The sequence below is a fragment of the Ictidomys tridecemlineatus genome, chromosome 6 (assembly GCF_052094955.1).
Source record: "Ictidomys tridecemlineatus isolate mIctTri1 chromosome 6, mIctTri1.hap1, whole genome shotgun sequence".
Taxonomy (NCBI): domain Eukaryota; kingdom Metazoa; phylum Chordata; class Mammalia; order Rodentia; family Sciuridae; genus Ictidomys; species Ictidomys tridecemlineatus.
This window is the reverse complement of record NC_135482.1, coordinates 161,683,665-161,701,165: the sequence shown is the minus strand read 5'-3', so window position 1 is coordinate 161,701,165 and position 17,501 is coordinate 161,683,665. Positions and strand designations below refer to the sequence as shown.

Sequence of the window (17,501 nt, the reverse complement as noted above, 5' to 3'; positions counted from 1 at the left end):
CAGAATTATGTTGCAATTTTCAAATATTTAAACCTATGAAAGTAATAAGTCACAACCTTGTAATGAAATGGCATTTTATTTTTTATTATTCTTTATTCAAAATATCTTAACCAAAAATTATATTTTTTTGCTTGGTCAGCCAGTTATTTATTGGCATTTGACTCTTTGCAAAAATCATACTTACTCTCATAGTTTCATATTTTCTGCTACTGAAAGTCAAAAGAATGTGTTGGAGGCTTAAGTAGCAGTTGAAAATGAGGAAGGAATTCTCAGTGGTGTTCTTGAGCAGTGATGGCACCATTAGGATAAACATACAGATACATATTCTCTGTAGCAGTGTTTCAAAATTGCTTGTGGAACTTTAAAGTGATAGATGCTTGGTCTGCTGTAGAATTTTGAACCAGAACTTATGGGTTGGGATATTGATATTTTGTTTAAAAAGCTATAAAATATGGTGGAAGGAGTTAGACATCATTATCCTAAGTATATGTATGAAGACTCTGAATGGTGTGAAAATACTTTGTGTATAATCAGTGTCTAATACTCTAATTAGAAATCTCTGCTCAAAACTGTAAACTCTTCTACTAGGTTAAATGGTTAAATTCCTTTATCTTTTGGTTTTTGGCACAGTGCCTGGCATATGTTAGGTATTCAGTAGATTTTTAAATGAACAGGATAATATTCATTTGACTGTATGTGTCCTAAATTACCTAAAAGGGGAAATAGAGTGTTTTAATATTTTGTCTATTGTTAGAACCATTGGGATTGTCAAATAATTCTTTATATGTATTTTAAAAAAATAAAAGCCTCTCTTTTTAGTTTAGGTTGGCCATCAGGCTTAGTGGCAGTATGGAGTCTATGAAAACAAATTGTAGTCTAGGTGAATGGCAAGTCACTTGACTTTTCATTTATCATTTGTGAAATGAACATAATACCTGCCTTGTCAGGTATTAATACTTTTAAATATTAAGTTTTGTTTAACCATGTAGTGATAGAAGCTGCAATTCCAGTGATTAATGTTTGACTATGAGTGACTCATGCTTATTTTTTTTAAATGATAAATTACAAGGTTTTTTATTTATAGTACTTTAATGCTGACTGAGCATATACAGAGTACTTAAAATAAAAAAGACAAATTGTTTCAGCTTGCACAGAAGATGGGATTTCCACCTAATATTGTGGATTCTGCAGCAGAAAACATGGTCAAGCTTTATAATCTGTTTCTGAAATACGATGCAACTATGGTAGAAATAAATCCAATGGTAGAAGATTCAGATGGCGCTGGTAAAGTATCTTCTTTTATCAAACATTGATTATGCATTTATGTCTTTGTCACATGCTTCACTAAGGAAGTTGAACTCATAAGGAAGTAAACTCATTCCTATGTAGAAGCTTATTTTATAATGAATTGAAAGTGAATAAATCTGAGAGAAACCCATTAAAATAAACACTGTATACACATACACAGATCAGAGTTCTTTGTTTAATATGTTAACCATCATCCACATGTGGCTATTTTAATTAAAATTATATAAGATTTAAAAATTCACTTCCTTAGTCACACTAGTCATATTTGAAGAGTTCAGTAACTAAACTGGGTAGCATATATAGAAAACATTTCCATCATTGCAGAAGGTTTTATTGGGCAATGCTGGGTTAGAATATTAAGTGTGGTGGTAGTAAATAGCTTTAGTTTGGGGGAATTAGCCATCTGGGTCTCCGTGAGATTTATACTTCAGAGATGATGGATCTTTGCTGTTCAAAAGGATATGTTCAGATGCTGGAGTAGTATTTTTAGCTACTAGAGAAATAAGTTTAGCTTGTCACTTTGATGGCTTTTCTCTTGCATATGCTTAAAAGGTAAATCAGATTTGAATCATCATCCCTTCCATGTGTAGTTTTTTTTTTTAATATGTTGCTCTATTCTAGTCTATTTTTCTTGTTGTTTTATATTATCTGATTCTGCTTTAATTTATTGTTCATTTCATGTTTCTTTGGGCAATTCTAATCTTCTTAAGCAGTTGTAGCCTGTTTTTCACTTTTATATTTCTAATAAGTTCTGTTCTTTATCAAAGAAATCAACTTTCAGTTGGTTATAATATGATAGTATAAATAATGAGTAAATTCTGTTGTGATAATATAGTCTATAAAACTGAACATAATTAAACTTTTTGAAGAGTGTGGTATAAGACACATTCTAAAAATGCATTCAGTGAAGAATTACCTGTGTAAAACACATTTTTTACCATTTTCCTGATTATGTAACTTTAGAGAGACCAATTAACATTGAAAGCAAGCCCACAGAATACTTTACAACTGTGAAATTCAGTAGTCACATAAGGAATGTTTTTGTCCTCTTAATAACTATTTTTTCTATGTATCCAGGTTTTTTCCTTTTTCTAGTACACATTTATATATGTTTAGAGGTAATTTTTTCCCTAATACAGGAATATGTTTATTATAGAAAATTTTCAGAATGCAGATATAGATATAAAGAAATATAGGTATTAAAAAACCCTTATTTTGTTTTTTTAAAGAGAGAGAGAGAGAGAATTTTTTAATATTTATTTTTTAGTTTTCGGCGGACACAACACCTTTGTTGGTATGTGGTGCTGAGGATCGAACCTGGGCTGCACGCATGCCAGGCGATCGCGCTACCACTTGAACCACATCCCCAGCCCCTCATATAAATTCTTACAAGCAAGATTTTTGGATCAAAGAGTAGTAGTATTTTTAATATATGTTTAATTTTTATGTCAGACTTATAACATTTTAGATATATTTTACCAGGTAGTTTTTTCTTCTTTCCCCTTCCCTTCGCTTGTTGTTATAATATATATACCCAGAGTGTCTGTCTCGTTGCATACTCTGACAGACATTGAGTTTAATCTCCATCAATCTGATAATGAAGAAAGAGTGACTTGTTTGGGTGGGTTTTTGTTTGTTTGTTTGTTTAGTTCTTTGATTTTAGGATGTTGAGACTTTTTCATTGAACTCTTTCTTCTGTGAATTTTCTGTTGATATCCTTAGCTACATGTTTTAGTTCCCTATGGTTGTTGTAACACGTTAGTATAAATTTAGGTCACTTAAAACAACAAATTTTTTCTCTCGCAGTTCTGGAGGCCAGAAGTCAAAACTTGGTATGACATGAATTCAAAGTATCACTGTCTAGAGGCACTAGGGAAAGAATCTGTTCCTTGCTCCTTCCAGCTTCTGGTGGCATTCCTTTGCCCTGGTCTCTTCATTTCAATCTCTGCCTCTGTCTTACAAGGATATCTGTGATGTCTTTTAGAGCCCTCTTAGATAATCCAGGGAAATCTCTTCTTCTCAAAATCCTATTTTAATCAGATCTGTAGAAATGTTGCCTTATATATAAAGTAACATTCATAGGTTCAATGATTAGGACCTGGAATCTTTGGGTGGTCATTATGTAGCTTCCTATAGTAAACACACACACACACGCACACACACACACACGCATACACACACACACAACATGGGTAGTTTTTCTCATTAATATCATGAGGTTGTTATTTCTTTTTTATTTTAATTTATTTATATGATTAAAAAATACATATAATGAATTTCTGCCCATCTTATTCCTTTACTGGGAAATTTAGTCTTCCCATCCTTATTTACTTCCATTCTCTTTATCCACCCCCCTGTCTTTTTTTGTTTGTTTGTTTCTTGTTTATTTTTACCTAGTGTTTATTTTAGCAAGTACAGAAAAGCTTGCAAACTATACAATTTGCATCTTGCTTTATTTATCTAATGACAGATTCTGGTGATTTTCCCATGTGAATGGGCTTTTATTTATTAAGACTGTTACTTGTTGTCTGGCACATGGCATGAATATTTTTCTTTTCTGAGTTTGTCCTTTGTTGTTTAATATTGTTTGCTTTTTTTTGAGGGGGGTACATACTAAACCTTTTTGTTTTGCATATAGTCAGATCTCACTTTGACTTCCATTAGTTTCTCATGCTGTTATTTTTTCCTAAGATCAGCAACTGTTCATCCTCAATGTGTGTGTTTTTGTTTAAGACTTTAACTAGATTTAAAGATTTCACTTTAGCATTACTTCTTTTTTCTAACAGCCAGCTTTTAAAATTATTGTCAAATAAAGTGTTAAACACAGTATACTTTCCCAACTGATTTTTGGTGCCCTCTCCCTTCATTTTCAAGTATTATTTCACAGATCTGATTGTTTTTGTACGGTAATTTCCTTCTTTAGAAATTATCTTTGACAACACAGATGAACCTCTAGTACATTCTGTTAAGTGAAATAAGTCAGACACAGAAAGACAGTATTGCTTGATTTTACTTACATATGGAACTTTCAAAATGTTGAGCTTATAGAAAAAGAGAGGGATGGTTACCAGGGTCAGGGGATGGGGAAAATTGGGAGATGCTGGTTAAATAGTACAGACTTTTAGTTTTAAAATGAATAATTTGGAGCCTAATGTACAGCATGATAACTATAGTTAATAATAATGCATACTCAAAATTTGCTTAGATACTAGATCTTAAATATTCTTATCACACACAAAAATGTGTGTGTGAATTGATGGATATATTTATTAGCTTGATTGTGGTAATCATTTCACAGTGTATACAAATATCAAAATGTCATGTGTATACCTTAAATATGTATAATTTTTATTTGTCAGTTATACTTCCATAAAGCTGGAAAAGATAAATCCCTATTCCCCTCAAAACCAACCCAACAAAAAAATATTTAAAGGAGGGCCAGGTTTTATTTACTCTTCTAGATTTATAGGTCAATAACTTTTAGAAAAATAGATGAAAACTGCATGAAACCAAGTAACGTCACCCAAGGAAAATGCACCAGTATTTTCATGTGAGCTTGTACACATGCAGAAACTCTTGAAACCTGTAGTCCTATAATTGTTTCTTGATGTGAAATTACTAATCCGTTGTGTTTAGTCTTTCTGATTCTAAAACAAAATACCTGACACTGAGTAATAATGTATAAAGAAGAGAAGTTTGCTTAGTTCACAGTTTTAAATGCTAAAAGTCCTTTAAAAGGTGGTGTCTATAATCAAATTTAGTTAGGTCACTGGTGGCAGTGACCTCCAACAGGATGAACAATTAATTAACATAGTTCTCATGGAACACTAGTTAGTACCTCTGAAAGTGAAATATAATAAAAAAAAGTTTGGCCCCTGAATCCCTCTGGTTTCCTATCCTGCCATGTGATCTTTTATAAATGCACTCCCACCATCGTCATAAAGGTCTCTAAAAGAAAATACCATATAGACATGTTTATGTCTATCTCTTTTTTAAAATTTACATTTTTGCGCGTGTGTGTGTGTGTGTGTGTGTGTGTGTGTGTGTGTGTGTGTTTCTGGAGATTAAACCCTGGGGTGCTTTACCTACTGAGTTACATTCTAGCCCTATCATCTGTCTGTTTATCTATCTATGAATGACAGAATTTTGCTTAGTTGCTAAGGGTCTTGCCAAGTTGCTGAGGCTGACCTGGAGCGTGTGATCCTCTTGAATCAACCTCCCAAGTAGTTGGGATTATAGGCATGCACCACCACCCCAGGCCAAAATATCTGAAATTTATACTGATATCTCTAATTCTAATCTAATTCCTAGAGGTTCATTCTAGTTCTGCCATTTTTGATATTTGACATTCTGTTATACAACATTTATAAAACTGACTTTCATTATCTTCATTTGCTTATCTACTTCTGGTCTTTTTTCCTACCAGAGAGTTATTAGTCTTGGCACTATTGAAATTTTGGGATAGATTATTTTTTGTTAGGGAGGGCTATTCTATGCATTTTAGGGTATTTAACAGGATGTTTACTAAATGGCACTTAAGACATTTATAGATGTCCCCTGTGAGTCAGAATTGCTCCTGATTGTGAGAACCACTGCTATGATCTGAGTTTTCACATGTTATATCCCTTGAGCCTGAAGAATTTCCTGTAAGCATTTCTCTTAATGTAAATCTGCTAGTGATGGATTTTGTTTCCGTTTACTTGAAAGTGTTTTTACTTTGCCTTTTTTTTAAAGCATATTTTGAGTGGATATAGAATTCTAGCTTGATAAATTTTTCTTTCACCCTTTTTCTCCTCTATTCTTCTCCCTTTGCTTTCAAGTTTTATATAGACTTCTTGATACTATGCAATAGGTCACCAAGGTATGTTTTTTTCCTCCTTCTTCAGATAGGACAACTTCTCTACATTCACTGACCCATTACAAATCTGTTAAGGCTATCCAATGAATTTTTCACTTCAAGATATTGTACTTTTTAGTTCTAAATTTTTCATTTGGTTTTCTGCTGAGATTATCTAACTATTCATTTGTTATGACCATCTTTTCCCTTAAATCCTAAACATGTAAAATAATTATTTTGTAGTCCTGATAATTTCAAATCTGGGTCATCATGGGTTTGGTTTCATATGACTGCTTTTAATTATATATTGTATGTTTGGGGAGAAATGGATTCTGTCATCTTCCTCTGAAAGAATATTGATTTTTTTTTTCTATCGTTGGCTATTAACTATCTCCAGTGTTGTGTGGCAATTGAAACTGTTCATGTCTTCAGCCATCTGTCGTTCAGGAACTGCAGAGACTATTGTAATTAAAAAGGAAATGAGGGCTGGGGTTGTGGCTTAGTGGTAGAGTGTCTACCTTGCACATGTGAGGCCCTGAGTTCGATCCTCAGCACCACATAAAGATAAATAAATAAAGGTATTGTGTCTATCTACAACTTAAAAAAAAAAGGGAATGAGGAAAGGTCAGAGTACTTACTAAAAAATGAGATTAGAGGAGTGACCTTCAGGAGAGCCATTTTGATTGTGTGCTGGAGGTAAAAGCTAATAGGAGTGGGTGTGAGAGAGAATGGCAATAGAGGGTTTTGGTATAAGAAGTCTCAGCATAGGAGTTAGTAGTTTATAAGTATTTGAGATTACATGGGCCACATATGATTTTGCATTCTACTATTTTTTCCCTTACTTTTGTTTTTCTTCCTTTCCACCTCTTTTTTCTTTATAATCCTTTAAAAATATAAGTCCTATTCTTATTTCATAGGCCATAATAAAAACAGGCACAGGTCTAATCTGGCCCATAGGCTACAGTTTGTTGACCCCTCTTTTAAACAGGTAAGTTTTCTAAGGAGTTCTGCTCTTTAGGAAGCAAAGAAGAAGGGGAAGGTAGAGTTGGGTAATATTTTTTCTTTATATTAAGGTGGAGAAATAATAGTATTTTTACAAGTCAGAGGGATTTAACCACTAGAAAAGTGGAGAGAGGGGAGTCTGTACTGCCCCTCTGGAACTGAGGATTGAACCCAGGGGTACTTAACTGCTACCACATTCCCATCCCCCCCCCTTTTTTTGTTTATTAAGAAGGTATGATTGAGTTGCTTAGGGCCTCCTGAAGTTTCTGAGGCTGACCTTGAACTCACAATCCTTCTGTCTCAGCCTCAAAAGCCACTGGGATTATAGGCATGCACCACCTCTCTCATGGTGAGGGAGGGGATTTTTAATTGGCAAAGAGAATTGCTAGAACAGTGCACCTGAGTGATGAGAGGCGATATATGATATGGGGCCCAAGTGAAGGGGTAGCTAAGAACATGGGCAGTAAATCCTGGAAAGTTTTTAAAAATTTTAAATGTTTTGGAGATTTTTAAAAAATTATTTGCATCTTTATCTAGTGCTCAGGATATAGAAACAGCAACTGTGGAGCATGAAGTAGTGGCACATGATTATAATCCCAGCAATTTGGGAGGCTGAGGCTTGAGGATTGAAAATTCGAGGCCAGACTCAACAATTTAGCAAAGCCCTAAGGAACTTAGCAAGACACTGTCTCAAAATAAAAAATAATTAAAAAAGCGGGGATGGTGATGTGGCTCAAGGTTGCATTAAGCACCCTTTGATTTAATATCCCCAGTACCAAAAAAAAAAAAAAAAATTCATTGTGAACATACATTGAAATACTTAAGAAGCTAAATTACAATGTGCTTTCTCCCTAAACAAGGTTATTGGATAGTTCATTGTGTCTGTCTTGACATTAATTGTTTTCTTTTTTTTCCCCTTCAAAGTGTTATGTATGGACGCAAAGATCAATTTTGATTCTAATTCAGCCTATCGCCAAAAGAAAATCTTTGACCTTCGGGACTGGACCCAAGAAGATGAGAGGGACAAAGATGCAGCTAAGGCAGATCTCAACTATATTGGCCTTGATGGAAATATAGGCTGTCTAGGTATCACAAGTCTTTATGTTGGAGTTGGTCTTGCTAATCTTAATTTGTTTTCTCTGTGTTTGTTGCTTATACAAATCTTTTTTCCTCCTAATAGTAAATGGTGCTGGTTTGGCTATGGCCACAATGGATATAATAAAACTTCATGGAGGGACTCCAGCCAACTTTCTTGATGTTGGTGGTGGCGCCACGGTTCATCAAGTAACAGAGGCATTTAAGCTTATCACTTCAGATAAAAAGGTAAGCGCAGGGCTTATGTTTTAGAATTTGAATTGTGAGAAGTTAACTTGATTAATTATTAGATGTTATCATTGTGATAGTTGGGCTAAAATTCGAAAGACCTCAACAGTTTGGAAAAAGGAATTGAAATTAGTGCAATAAAAGAGAACTTTTGGCAAAGTTGCCCAGTTAGCTTTGTGATTTAGCAAACCAGGTAAAGAATTACTAGGTGATATTCTAAGTGGTGATGATGATCTGGCATGGGAGCTTTCCATATAGGAGATAATTTCATAATTCCTATTTGTTTTCTTCTGTAACTCCCATTTAGTTGATCATGAAAGCCCAGGAATTAGAAAAATATATAAAGCTACAAAGAAGAAAGTTTAAAAAAAAAAATCACCTTTGGTCTGGCGTTGTAGCTCAGAGGTAGAGCATTTGCCTTGTACGTGTGAGGCACTGGGTTCAATTTCCAGCACCACGTATAAATAAGCAAAAAAAATAAAGGTCCATCAATAACTAAAAAAATATTTTAAAAAATCACCTTTAATTCTATCTAGAGATAACTTTAATTATTATTGATTTGATGTTTTCTTTAAGGCTTGTTAATAGATATGTATTTCACACACAAACACATCACATATTACTTTATAAACAACTATCATAAGATATAATTCACATAGTACGCAGTTTACACGTTTGTATGTTTGTTTGTTTTTGTGGTACTGAGGATTTAACCCAGGATATTTTATCACTGAGGTACATCCCCAACCCTTTTTATTTTTTATTTTGAGACAAGATCTCACTGAGTTACTGAGGCTGACCTTGAATTTGTGATCCTCCTTTCTCATCCTCCTAGTCCCTGGGATTACCAGCATGTACCACCATGCGCAACTTGTATATATCTTTTAATACACACACACACACACACACACACACACACACACACACACACACACACATACAGAGAGAGAGAGAGAGTCTTTATTTTTATTACTAACATATCTTGAACACTTTTTGCAACACTAATGTATTTTCCAAAACTTATTTTGATGTCTGTATCTATCTTATAGATGTGCCATTATTTACAATTATGCATTTATAAACAATTATTGAAATAAAAGGGATATGAAGCATCATAATCTAGAAGACACATATATTGTTACCCATCAGATATTTGTTAAGGAGTACATCTATTGTGTGACCAGTGTGAATTTTGTAAGGAAAATTATATGCTAAAAGTGGGACAGATGTTTATGGAGAGAGTTGAAGTCATGAGGCAGACTGCTGAAAGAATTGCAGATGAATCATTGTTGATTCTTCAGGTAATGCTAGTGTTTCAGGGTTTATTCATTTTTAAACATTTTTGCTTTTACTTGAAGTTAGGATGGATAAAGTTGGCTAGAATTGTTCAAAGATGTAGTGTTTGAACTGGGTCAGTGAAGGAAATGGTGTGACAGTATTGATCAGGCAAGGGACAGTGTCATTGAATGACTGCTTTATAGGATACATGCTCTAGAGTGAAGAAAGGTCAGTTGAGAGCTGATAGACCAGGAGATTGGAAAGGTATTGAGGGGCTAGAGAAAGAATTTTAAGAAGAAAAGATTGGGTTTGATGGAGTTAGAGGGGAAAGGCACTATAGGTGAAAGTGGAGGACATTAAGCAGAGAGTGAGATTTACACATTTGATATTCTGGAGATGTTCATTTTGGTCAAGTCTAGAATTAATCCTTGGTAGTATTTAGCAAGTAGAAATGGACTGAGGTAAAAGTGGCGTGGTAGAGATCCAATAACTTTTAAGCTCAGAGTATTAGATGATGTTTTATGATGAATATTGATGTATCCAGAATGAAATGGGAAGGAATAAGAAAGGAGCCAAAGTCCACTACAAGTTCTAGTCTATTGGAAATTCTAGAGCTCATTTTCTGAAGGTCTAGAAATAATAGCGGCAAAGAAAAGGAAGGTGTAATATAGGTCATTGTGTTTTATTGATTTTCACAACATGACAATCATAGAAAATATTTCAGTGGGTCCTAGAGATTGGGAAGGTTGCTAATAGTAGAATCCTTTGGCCTAAATTCTTCAGCTGTCCCAGAGCCTTCCTAGCAGCCATAAAGTTGAGGGAAACAGTATTTTGACATATCTGTAGACATTTGTATTTACCACTTGAGAGGCTCAGTAATAGCTAATTGAACTAAACCTCTTTAAAATTCTTTTTGGGGAGGTGGTGGAGCAGAAGAACACTGATTCAGAAGTATCAGTGTGATGGTAAAAGAATGTTGACCCAAATAGGCCCCGAGGTTTAGAGCTTTAGTGTAGCCAAGAGTGGGCATACAGAAGTTGTGATTCTGATGGGCAGTGAAGAGATGATAGGTAATGGACTCTAATGGAGATCATGCATGTTGGTGAATGGTTATATTTAATAGGAAAAAGTAAGTGAAACTAGGGAGATCCAGTAGAAAAGAGAATATAAACCAGGTGTTGAAATTACCCAAGAAAGTGGAAATAAGTTCTGGTGGGCAGTGGACTAAGAGCTAGATGATGAAATGGTGGTTTGGTATGAAAATATTTCCATGGAATAAATTTTTATAAGGCACAGAACCTAGTATTTTCTTGGGAGGCAAGGACAAATACTTAGTCCTTTAAATTTTTTTTTTTTGGGGGGCGTCGGGTATCAGGGTTTGAACTCGGGCACTCAGCCACCAAGCCACAACCCCAGCCCTATTTTGTATTTTATTTAGAGACAGGGTCTTACTGAGTTGCTTATCACCTTGCTTTTGCTGAAGGCTGGCTTTGAATTCATGGTCTTCCTATCTCAGCCTCTTGAGCTGTTGGGATTACAGGTGTGCGCCATTATTCCTGGCTCCTTTAAATTTTTAATTTACTAAAAACACTTTATTACAGGTACAGGCCATTCTGGTCAACATTTTTGGAGGAATCATGCGATGTGATGTCATTGCACAGGGTATTGTCATGGCAGTAAAAGATTTAGAAATTAAAATACCTGTTGTGGTACGGTTACAAGGTGAGTATTAATGATATTTGGTAATTATTTTTCCTAATTGCTAAGAAATTCATAATTCCAAGGAGTTCAGTTCATTACAGTTTACAAATAGTCATGTCTTTTAGGTGAAAGCATTATATAATATGAAATTCAAAAGCTATGTTTTCAAAACAATTTGTACATTGGGGCCAAAATGTTTATAGTTTTAATTAATGTAATTTGATATATTTTTTATTGTGATTTATCTGGAATTTTGACTTGCCTTATTTACCATGAACATGGTGAGGTGAAATATTTTATGAGATAATTCCAGGCTTTTGTAGTATTTTCTTTGATTTATGATAAATGATGGAAGTATTTGTATGTTGAAGTTTCATACTTGTTGTAGCAGAGATTTTAAATGCTTTTGTGTATATATTTAAAACAATATTTATTTATATTTGCAAAAATCATTTTTAGGTACACGAGTTGATGATGCTAAGGCACTGATAGCAGACAGTGGACTTAAAATTCTTGCTTGTGATGACTTGGATGAAGCTGCTAGAATGGTAAATGGGCTTTGTTGATCCAAGGACAAATTTTTAGTGTGTAAAGAATTTATAAGCCCTTTGATTCTAAAATGGACCAGCTAATTGTTAATATTACTAATAATTATCGCTTCAGCTAAATATTATATAATGAACTGTTAAAATTATTCATGTTGGTTAAAAATGGTAAGGCAAATTTTATTCAGGAGGAGTATTACAATAAATACAGAGACTGATGAGATGACGTTTTGCAGGGGGAAATAAAGATGGTGCTCAACTCCAGACACAACAAGAAAAAGTGAGAATTTATAACCAAGGAGTAGGGTGGGGGTCAGTAGATGGAAAATTACTTAAACATTATGGGTAAGGTTGAATTTTGGCTAAACTGTTACTCAGATTGGACAATGCAGAGTCAGACATGGAAGTCCAAAAGTCAGTGCCCAGCTAAAAAGAGTTTGGAGGAGCCTATGAGAATTTGCTGAAGAAGAGTATCTTTCTCAGAACCTCTAGTACCTATGATCCATGTTAGACAATAATTCATGCCCAGTATGATCTCATCTGTATTCTTTTCTACTTTTCCCCTACTATGATAATTTTGAAGTAAGTCCCACATGTTTTATCATTTTATCTCGTATCTGTAAAAGATAAAATGTTGGTCATGATATGAAAGAATTACTGTTATTTGTTTTAAGGAGAATAATGGTATTAGGGTTATATTTTATTAAAAAGAATCTACTCAGTATTGCAATATCTCTGTTTATCTTATTTTTTTTGTCCACATTCTTATTGGATCAAAATGTCTCTCATTGCAGTTGGTTAATAGGTCATTACATTTCTTTCTTTCTTTTTTTGGTGTTGGAGATTTAACCTAGGGGTATTTTACCACTGAGCCACATCCTTAGCCCTTTTTGTTTTTTATTTTTATTTTTAAAAAATATTTTTTATTTATTTTTTAGTTGTAGGTGGACACAATATTTTATTTTTATGTGGTGCTAAAGATTGAACCCAGGGCCTCATGTGGGCTAGGCGAGCACTCTACCACTGAGCTACAGCCCCAGCCCATGTTTTTTATTTTGAAACAGAGTCTTAACTGAGTTGCTTAGGCTAGTCTTAAACTTGAGATCCCCGCTGTCTCAGCCTCCTGAGCTGCTGGGATTATAGGCCTGTGCTACCATGCCCAGCTACATTTCTTAATCTATAGGTCCTTCCCTCCTTTTAAAATTCTTCTCCAGCATACTTGTCAGAAAATTCATGTCAATGATCCTGTAGAGTTTTCCATAATCTCAATTTTAATGGTTACATTCCTGGGTGTCATGCATTTAGCATGTTACTCTGCCTCCTGTATCTCCTCTAAACTGGTAGTTCAATCTATAATATTGGCCATGTTTGTATTAGACTAGGGGGAGTAGGGAACACTAATATTTTATAGTTGGTTGGTATTTTTCAATTCCATAGGAGGTATATAATGTATAATTATTTCTCTTTTAGTGGTGTTAGCAACCACTGATGATCATACTTTAGAGCTAGTATTTTGTTTTTCGTTCTAAGGCAGTGATAGTCTAATTATCATTCTTCTTTTAGAATGTGTCTAAAAAGTTAAACTTTCTTAGATAAACTATTTGTTACCATGAACTGCTTTTTTTTTTTTTAAATAGAAAATTCATGATAATTACTTGACTCTTTGCCTTTATTGGCCAGGTTTCAAAATAGTGGTTTTGCTCCATTATATCCTATAAAGGTGACCCAGCTCTTTTAGTTTTTACTTTTTGTATTTTGGGGTTTTTTTGTTTGTTTGTTTTCATGTGTTCATTTCCATTCTGGTGGCAGACCATGTTGTCATGTATTAATATATTACGTGAGGTTGATAAATTTCATTTATTGTTATTGATGCAAATTGTCTTTTTTTGGTCAGTGGGAACCTCTTCAGGTTGGTACCTCAGTGCTTCTAACATACTCTCTGATATGCTTTCTGGTATGATGAGATGTTTCAGGTTCATCTTTGTATTATTGGTTCAGGCCTACAATGAGCCAGATGTAGAGACCACAATTCAACTTAATGAGTATTCATGTCTACTTAGTTTAGTTATTGTTTCAGGGTTTTTTAAGCCTAGGAAACATTTTTTAAGGAGATAGATTCTAACGTAAATTCATGCTAATATTTCCAAAGCAAATGTAGGAAGACAGGTTTTTGTCTGACATGTATTTCTCCTATGCCATACCATAATCATTATTTAATTGCTTTGTCTCTCAGCACAGATATGACAGTTTTACAATAGAAATATCAAAGTACATTTTAATTTTATCGGAGGTTCTTTGTGTCTTTTAGGGTATTTCTCACAACTTTATTGGATTTTTAAATTCATGTGGAATAGTTCTCTGAGTTTTGCCTCAGCTTGATCTAGTTAATTTTATTTTTAAAGGTTGCTTTAAAAAATAAAACCTTTGTTTTATGTAAATATTTACATGAATCCAAAATCAAGGTATGTTTAGAGAATTTAGCTTATTATATCTTTCGTATTTTCCTTTTTTCACAGGTGTGTAACCATTAGTTTTTTTTTTTTTGTTTGTTTGTTTGTTTTTTTTTTTTTTGGTACGAGGGATTGAACCCAGGAGCACTTAAGCACTGAGCCACATCCCTAGCTCTTGAGACAGGGCTCTGCTGAGTCCCTGAGGCTGATCTCAAAGTGGTGATCCTCCTGAGTTGCTGGGATTACAGGCATGCGCCGTCCAGCATTGTTTTTTAAAAATAGTTTTTGGTTTGTCCTGTAGTTATTTTTATACCTAAGGAAATTTTAAGTGTATATATGCATGTTTGTGCATGTATGTATGTATAGATGGGCATAGATGAGAAGCCCTCCCCTCCCTTACCTTCAGTGAATGGTAGCACATACTTTACTTTTGCTTACCAACAATAAATCTTGGAGAACATTTACAGCAAATACAGGGATGTTTCTAGATGACAGCTTTTGACTTTTTTCTATTTTCGTGGATATTTTATTGAGTCGTCTTTAGGGCTCTGTGGTTTAATCAATAATAGACTCTTGAGATTTGCTGAATTAATGTGTCACTTCATAAGAATAATAATGTTTTATGTCCTTCTTTGGAAAGTTACTTATTACCAAATAAAATTTGGAATTTATATTCAATCCTGAGTTAAAATTAAAGATTATGAGTAAGAAAATGGTAGGGGGAAAGTGTTTCAGAAAGCTTGTTTTTTGACATCAAGGTGTGAGATAAGTTGGAGAAGACATGAGGGGGATAGTAGGGTTTTGTTTAGTGTAATAATTAGAAACAAAGTAAGGCAAAGGTAAGGAATAGATTATAATTTCTGAAAACATATGTTTACAATGAAATCCTGAATTTTGAAAAGCTAGATGGCCTTGGAAAGAAAGGAAAAAAATCAGTAGGACCTTGATTAGATAGACTACACGAGATGAAAATTGCACAGTTGATTTAAGTTGTAATTGAGGCTTTTAGTGATTGGGGGCATTTTTATTTTGTTTTATTTTTAAAAGTAACACTGAAATGTTTCTTTCTTATAGAAGTCATGTCAATAATAAATGTGATGATGATGATATTAGCAACTGCTACCTGCTACCATTTTTTTTAGTATTTATGTACATGCAATAGGTTATTTTTTTCTAAGATTTAATATAAGTTTGGTGATAAAATTTTTTTATAGACCAGTAAGTTAACCTATTCAGAGTCATATGTCATAATCATCAGAATATGATTTGAATCCAAGATGTCTATCTTTAAACTCTTTTTCTTGCAACATTGGGGATCAAATCCTTGTGCATGGTGGGCAAGTGTTCTACCACTGAGTATACGTAAGCCTCCAATCTTTTTTTTTTTTTTTTTGTAAATACTCTGGGAAAGAGAGAAGCTAAATCATTTTTTGATTTAAATATGTCTAATTTGTGATATTTTATATGGAAATAGATATTCTCAGATTGTAGAGGGCACTGATATTTTACATAGAAATTACTAAATTATTGATAGAAAGTAGAATACTCCTTTATTTGAACTCCTACCCAATAAGCTAAGATTGTACACATTTTCAAAATAAATTTTTATTTAGATGTGCTTTGAATTGTGGAGTATCCCACAAAGACACTTACTGTTCTGTAAGATAAAATTTAAAAAGATATATGCATACTTAATCATCTACATGTCTATCTTTATCAGAAAGTATTTATTTGCAGTATGGGTTATGGGGTGTATCAGACTTGACTGTCCTATTTTAATGTCAGTTTCTTGTAAGAATGCAATGTGATTTATAAGAATGTCAGAATAGCGCTGATGTTTTAAATGGAAAAGATTGTGGATTAATTTACATTGAGCTATAGTTCTGAATTTACCCTTTTATGAAAATAGAGACAAAGATGCTTTGTTCTTTCTTTTCAGGTTGTAAAACTCTCTGAAATAGTGACCTTAGCCAAGCAAGCTCATGTGGATGTGAAATTTCAGTTGCCAATCTGATCTAAGATGCCAGCGGATGGGCTAATGGTGTTAAAATGTGCTATAATCCTTAAAAATACTGTGTCCTATGTTATTGTTCTTTTTAGTATGTGGAGATTGTAATTGCCATGTAGGCCCACAAAACTTTAAAAGCATTTGGTCTACATTTAATTCTGCTGTTCAGAATGGACTGCTTGCATAAAGAATGCATAATGCAGAGTTTCTTTTGTTGGCAGCCATCTTTCTTCTACAGAATGTCACTTGGATTATGCCTGTTTATTGTTGTTGGATACAAAGTTCTTCCTGATAAGAGTCCTATAAAGAAAATAAATATGATGATAGAGCTTTATTCTTTAGCATTAAAATATATTATATCAAATAACTAACTTCATTAGTAGAGCAGTGTATTAAAACAATGTTTTATATAAGAAGTGTTTATCTTCAGCACCAAATACATAATAAATGTATCAATCACTATTTATAAACAGAGCTTTCAAACACTCCTCAGAATGTTGTTTTAAGTATTTCAGTGAAGTAACTTGTTAATTATTTGAACATTGTTTTAATTATTACAAAACAATGATGACTGCAAGTCTCTGTGATTCTGTGGTAAGAAACTTCTGTAGGTTTGTATCAAATAAAGGCATTTTTGCCAAGGACTTGGTAGATAAAATTTAAAATGTCAATTTAAGTTAATAAAAGTTTCTCAATGTGATTTGTATTAATGTTTGCTTTTGTTTTGGGGTTTTATTCTGTTTTATTTTTTTTAATTTGAAGCAAACAGTAGAAGATAATATGTTCCTCATTTCATTAAATAGGTCTAAGGGACCAATTTGTAGATCATATACATGACATGACAGTACATATTATAAAGCTATCTACAGAGTTCACTGGAATTCTTCTATTTAGGTGCATGCCATATGATACATCTTCTAAAGGAAACACTGTCCTTTGTGCCCATATGTGTGTATAGTTTTTATTTATTGCATAAAACAGTGTTATTATTTAACTAATACTACAAAAGAGAACTTCTCCCTATTTTGTTGTTCTTAAAGTGTGATTAG

General features: G+C 33.5%; 1 protein-coding gene across 2 annotated transcripts in view; it reads left to right on the top strand.

Moving 5' to 3' along the window:
* The window catches only part of Sucla2 (succinate-CoA ligase ADP-forming subunit beta), a 42,473-nt gene extending 25,321 nt beyond the window's left edge, over positions 1-17,152 (top strand). For both annotated transcript variants that reach the window (XM_005330192.4, XM_078015996.1), the window contains 6 exons: positions 1,146-1,284; positions 8,072-8,233; positions 8,328-8,470; positions 11,350-11,470; positions 11,909-11,997; positions 16,384-17,152. In XM_005330192.4, the coding sequence (XP_005330249.1) occupies positions 1,146-1,284; positions 8,072-8,233; positions 8,328-8,470; positions 11,350-11,470; positions 11,909-11,997; positions 16,384-16,458 (729 nt within the window). In that variant the 3' untranslated portion in view covers positions 16,459-17,152. The remainder of the gene's footprint in view (positions 1-1,145; positions 1,285-8,071; positions 8,234-8,327; positions 8,471-11,349; positions 11,471-11,908; positions 11,998-16,383) is intronic.
* Positions 17,153-17,501: the final 349 nt, after the last annotated feature.